The sequence below is a fragment of the Octodon degus genome, unplaced genomic scaffold (genome assembly GCF_000260255.1).
Source record: "Octodon degus isolate 3935 unplaced genomic scaffold, OctDeg1.0 scaffold00079, whole genome shotgun sequence".
NCBI classification, from domain to species: Eukaryota; Metazoa; Chordata; class Mammalia; order Rodentia; family Octodontidae; genus Octodon; species Octodon degus.
This window is the reverse complement of record NW_004524655.1, coordinates 10,191,483-10,197,388: the sequence shown is the minus strand read 5'-3', so window position 1 is coordinate 10,197,388 and position 5,906 is coordinate 10,191,483. Positions and strand designations below refer to the sequence as shown.

Below are 5,906 nucleotides of genomic sequence, written 5' to 3'. Positions count from 1 at the left end.
TTTTTTTTTTTTTTTGCGGAACCAGGGATTGAACTCAGGCCCTTGCGCTTGCCAGGGAAGCGCTTACTCCACTGAGCCATCTCCCCGGCCCCTATCGATGTCTTCTTTAGAAGCAGTTACTAATTCTTTTACTGCAGAGTGTTTTTCAGATTGGGTTTTCTACCTATATTTCTGTATTTGATTCTTTACTTCAGATGCTATAAGTTCATAGAATTGTTTTTTTTTTTAATTCAGAAAATAATTCCACTCTGAGTTCCTCTATAACTTTCTGCTCTTGCTTATTTACTTTTGACACTGTTAATTCATACATTTCAGCTGAGCTAGTGTCCTCTGCGCATGTTCTGGTTGGGCATTGGGTTTCCTCCATATGTTTCTGCATTTGATTCTTTATTTCGGATGCTATTAATTCGGGGATTTCTTTTTTTATTTCCAATCTGAGTTCCTCTATACCTTTCTGCAGGTTTTTTTTTTCTTTTCCAGAAGCTGTTGATTCATTGGTTTCAGCTGTGTGATTCCCAATTTGTTCTGTGTTAGTGTCCTCTGCACTTGTTATGGGTGGGCTTGGGATCTGGGATTGTATTTTGCTTCTTCTCATTGTCATTTTGTATAGCACTGTCTTTTGACCTTTGTTGTAGAGCTTTGGTGCAGTTGTAGCCTTAGCATCTACTGAAATTCAGGTGCAGATCTACAAAGTTTGAATTTATCTAGCCGTGCCTGGCTTGGGTCTGGCTGCTGTGCTCAGCTCCTTCCTGCTCCCGCCCTTGGGAGTGAACCTGTTGTGCCCCTCTGGCAAGATGTTCTGCTCCTGGACTAGCTGGGTGGTTCTGTCCCCTCCTCTCTCTGCAGGGACTACAGCTGCAGAGTTTCACCCCAGGCTTGTGTACCAGGCCTGAGGTGAGTCTGAAGGGGACAAGGTGAAGTAGCGGGGAGAGGATGCTCTCCCACACAGTGCACCTGGGCTAGGGCTGGATCTGGGGGTTCCAAGAATGCAGCAGAAGTTCTCACTCACTGGACGGGAGTGGAGGGGACTGCAGAGTGGTGGTGGTGGGGTCCTAAGGGGGTAGAAGAGGGTTTTACCCACGCTGCGCCTGGGCTTGAACCAGACCAGTCCCACTGGCTCAGGGTCGCTGGAAGCTCTCCCCCACACTCTTTGGGCCTGGGCTAGGGCTAAATGGGGGGGTCCTGAGAACATGGCAGAAGTTCTCACTCACTGGGCGGGAGTCGGGAGGGACTGTGGAGTGATAGGAGGGGTCCCAAGGGGGTGGAAGAGGGTCTCACCCACGCTGCGCCTGGGTTTGGACTGGACCGGTCCCACCAGTGCAGGGTAGCTTGAAGCTCTCCCACACACTCCTTATTGGGCATTTTAAGATGTGAAATTGTTTTGCATTTATTTTGGGTTATCCTTTTTATTTCTCATAAGCATCCTAGAATTGTAGTTTGTCCTGAGTCTGCTTTTTCTTTTTTTTTCACTAGTGATCTCCCTTTAATATCTGTTTCTGCAATTCATTTGCCTCTTGATTGCTAATCTTAAAGTCATCTAGTTGTTGCTAAAATATTATACCTCTGGCCAACTGTTTAAAGGTGTGTTTAGAGTTATTATATGTATCTTTTTAAAAAATAACAGATTTACTGAGATAATTTATTTTCCATACAGCTTATCCTCTTAAAGTATAAAATTAGGCATATAACTTTCTTCTGATTACTTATTAAAAGATGAATGATGGGGCTGGTGAGATGGCTCAGTGGTCTAAAGCACCTACCTAGAACAAGCTTAACAAAGCACAGGGACTGCGGTTCAATCCCCCAGCACCACATGCCAGCCAGCCCCGCCCCCTGGTGGTCTGAGCTGGCCACACACACACACACACACATAAATAAAATTTTTTTTTAAAAAAAGATGAATGATGTTTTTAAAATTATTTATTTACTGATTTATTTGGTACAAGGTCTTTCTTTGCAGCTCAAACTTATAGTGATCCTCCTGCCTCTGCCTCCCCAGTGCTGAGATTACAGGCATGTGGCTCCATGTCTGGTTTTGGTGCCTGGCTTGGCGCCTGGGTCCGGGGGCCAGTGTAGCATGTGGTACCGGGGATTGAACCTGGATCCTTGTGCTTGCCAGACAGGTGCTTAGACACTGAGCTATCTCCCTAGCCTAGTGATCTGGTTTTGAGGAACCTGAATTTTTACAGCAACTGTAATGCAAGACAACGTAGGTATAAATCAATCTGTAGATCCCCGGTTTTATATCTTATTAGATCTGGGGCATAAACTACAGTATATGCCTTTTTATTGATAATTTTTTGCCTTTAATTCTTTGTTTTAAATATATAGGCACAAGTTCTTCAACCAAGCGGAGCACTTCTGCAGGTAATAAAGAATCCAGTTCTACTAGAGAAAGATTACGTGAACGTACTCGAATAAACCAGAGCAAAAAACTACCTTCTGCAGGTCAGGGAGCCAATGAGGTGGCATTGGCTAAACGTTCCCGCAGTCGCACTGCTATGGAATGTGATGTTCGTATGAGCAAGTCTAAATCGGACAATCAGATCAGTGACAAAGCTGCTTTAGAAGCTAAAGTGAAAGATCTTCTCACACTGGCAAAAACCAAAGATGTGGAAATTTTACATTTGAGGAATGAACTCCGAGACATGCGTGCTCAGCTGGGCATTAATGAAGATCACTCTGAGGGTGATGAAAAGTCTGAAGAGAAGGAAACCATTGTTGTTCATCATCCAACTGATGTTGAGTCCACTTTATTGCAGTTGCAAGAACAGAATACTGCCATCCGTGAAGAACTGAACCAGTTAAAAAATGAAAACAGAATGTTAAAGGACAGGTTGAATGCCCTGGGCTTTTCTTTAGAGCAAAGGCTAGACAATTCTGAAAAACTGTTTGGCTACCAGTCCCTAAGCCCAGAAATTGCCCCTGGTAACCAGAGTGATGGGGGAGGAACTTTGACGTCTTCAGTGGAAGGCTCAGCACCTGGGTCGGTGGAGGATCTCTTGAGTCAGGATGAAAATACATTGATGGACCATCAGCATAGTAACTCGATGGACAACCTAGACAGCGAGTGCAGTGAGGTGTACCAGCCCCTCACCTCAAGTGACGATGCTCTTGATGCACCATCATCTTCAGAGTCAGAGGGCATTCCAAGCATAGAGCGCTCCCGTAAAGGGAGTAGTGGAAACGCGAGTGAAGTGTCTGTTGCCTGCTTGACAGAACGGATACACCAGATGGAAGAGAACCAGCACAGTACAAGTGAGGAACTTCAGGCAACTCTACAGGAATTAGCTGATTTGCAGCAGATTACCCAAGAATTGAATAGTGAAAATGAAAGGCTTGGAGAAGAGAAAGTCATCCTGATGGAGTCCTTGTGTCAACAAAGTGATAAGTTGGAACACTTTAGCCGACAGATTGAATATTTTCATTCCCTTCTAGATGAACATCATATTTCTTATGTTATAGATGAAGATGTAAAAAGTGGACGCTACATGGAATTAGAGCAACGTTACATGGACTTAGCTGAGAATGCCCGTTTTGAGCGAGAGCAGCTTCTTGGTGTCCAACAGCATTTAAGCAATACTTTGAAAATGGCAGAACAAGACAATAAGGAAGCTCAAGAAATGATCGGTGCACTCAAAGAACGCAGTCACCACATGGAACGAATTATTGAGTCTGAGCAGAAGGGCAAAGCAGCCCTGGCAGCCACCTTAGAGGAGTACAAAGCCACAGTATCCAGCGATCAGATAGAGATGAATCGCTTGAAGGCCCAGCTGGAAAATGAAAAGCAGAAAGTGGCTGAACTGTATTCTATCCATAACTCTGGAGACAAATCTGATATTCAGGATCTCTTGGAGAGTGTTAGGCTGGACAAAGAAAAGGCAGAGACTTTGGCTAGTAGCCTGCAGGAAGATCTGGCTCACACCCGAAATGATGCCAATCGATTGCAGGACACCATTGCCAAGGTATTGTTTAAATAAATAAATGTTCTGAAAAAGCATTGTGTACCTTTTGTACACAACATACTTTTGAGAGCCAAGAGCACTTGTTTAATGTCTCATTAGCATTTATTTAAGTTAATGTTTTTTAAAGCCTAAGAATAACTTTGTTTTGCTGATAAAATGAAAAGTAGTCTTATAATGTCACTTCCACTGCCTGTTTTCTTGCCTATGAAAGGATTGGACTTGTGTTAAACCTAACCTCAGAATTTGTACCTCATTATGGGTATACCTGTGGGATATCATGGAATTTTATATCCACATCTCTAGCATACACTGCCATGAGATAACTAAAGAACTGATATTTCAGTCTGTAGTATCAGTAGTGTCTGCCACCTCCTATCCTGCACCAGTTGTAGTTTTTCAGATAGTCTTATTAAATCCCCAGTGTGCTGTGCCAGCCCTGCCCCCAGGACACACTGACATGTGATCGAGACTGTATGTGGTGGCACATGCCTGTAATCCCAGTGCTTGGGAGGCTGAAAACAAGAGGATCACTATGAGTCTGGGTCTGTGTAATGAGGCCCTATAGACCCCGTATTAAATACATTTTTTTAAAAAAAGTAGTTTTGGAGTATAGGGGCTCCTGTATCTTGGAGATCCAGGATTTATTGCTGGTAAATACCTTAGAGTATTTCCTCAGCCCTCCTGTTTTATGGACATTCAGCTTAATAGTGAGGACCCAGAACTATTGCTCTAGGTTGTTGGCTTTCTGGACAGGGTTCTGCATCTTTCTGATGGAAGGATTGGAAGTTTGTTTGTGTTTTATCTAGTTGTTTTCCGCACTATTTATTTTTAATGTTAGTACAGTAATCTTTTTCTCTCCATGAAGAGTATATTCTTTCATTAGGTTTCATACATTTTAAATTTCGACTTTCAATAATAAAATTCAGTAAATTCGATTCCTTAATCATGAAATTTTCTGTACACATTATTTACATGTTGCCAAAGTCTACAGCCATATAAAACATCACAAGGGTCTGAGTCTACACATGAGTCAATCACACAGGAGGAGGGAGCTGATTAAGGTACATTCAAAAATTAAATTATAGATATGCACATTGTATTTAGCACTGTTGATTAATATTAACCATCTGCCCAGAGACAGGCATTCTTCAGCCAGAATTTGTTGTTTATATTAAAATCCTTTCAACTTTGCAACAGTAATCCATTAGTTAAAGCAAGCCCCAACTAGAACTAGGAATAGAATTCACATCCTCCCTTCTTGCTCTGCTCTACACTGCCATCCACACACTAGGCTTGATTTAGTAATTTCTCCATTGTAGGGAGTATTGGAACAGTTTAAAGACAACACCTTTGAAACACGTAAAGATATACACTTTTCTTTAAAAGGATTAGTTCTGAAGAGTGCAGAGGGAGTCCTGATGACAGAGAAATTATGAGATTTGTGCCAGGAATTGCAGAACAAGCAGTGTTGTTCAGATCATGGACTGTACTAGTAAGAGCACTGTGGAAGGTTTTGGAAGGCTCTGCAGGAACTTGTCTGAAGGGGCACTTCTTAAGAGTACAACAGAAAAATATGGAATGCTTCATGAATTTGTGTGTCATGCTTGCGCAGGGGCCATCTTCTCTGTATCATTCTAATTTTAGTATATGTGCTGCCAAAGTGAGCAGAGTACAGTGATCTTTAAAGGAAGAAATATTAGTACCTTTGGCTAAAACTCAAGTAATTAACTTTTTTAGTGATCACTTTTAGAGATACAGTTTACGGTGTGTTATTTCTTTTTTAAAAATTATTATTAAGTTTAGGGGCCAGGGAGATGGCTCAGTGGAATAAGCACTTCCTTAAAAATTATTAAGTTTTTTTTTTTTTTCTTTTCAAAGTTTTATTGATAAACATATAGCAATGAGACAGTTTCAAATCAAATCGAAAGTACAGTTTCAACA

At 41.9% G+C, this 5,906-nt stretch overlaps 1 protein-coding gene and 1 pseudogene across 2 annotated transcripts in view; one reads left to right on the top strand and one right to left on the bottom strand.

Moving 5' to 3' along the window:
* The window catches only part of Specc1l (sperm antigen with calponin homology and coiled-coil domains 1 like), a 199,718-nt gene that overhangs the window by 91,219 nt on the left and 102,593 nt on the right, over positions 1 to 5,906 (top strand). For both annotated transcript variants that reach the window (XM_023720979.1, XM_004636325.2), the window contains exon 4: positions 2,332 to 3,965. In XM_023720979.1, the coding sequence (XP_023576747.1) occupies positions 2,332 to 3,965 (1,634 nt within the window). The remainder of the gene's footprint in view (positions 1 to 2,331; positions 3,966 to 5,906) is intronic.
* On the bottom strand, positions 5,533 to 5,633 carry LOC111818107 (annotated as a pseudogene).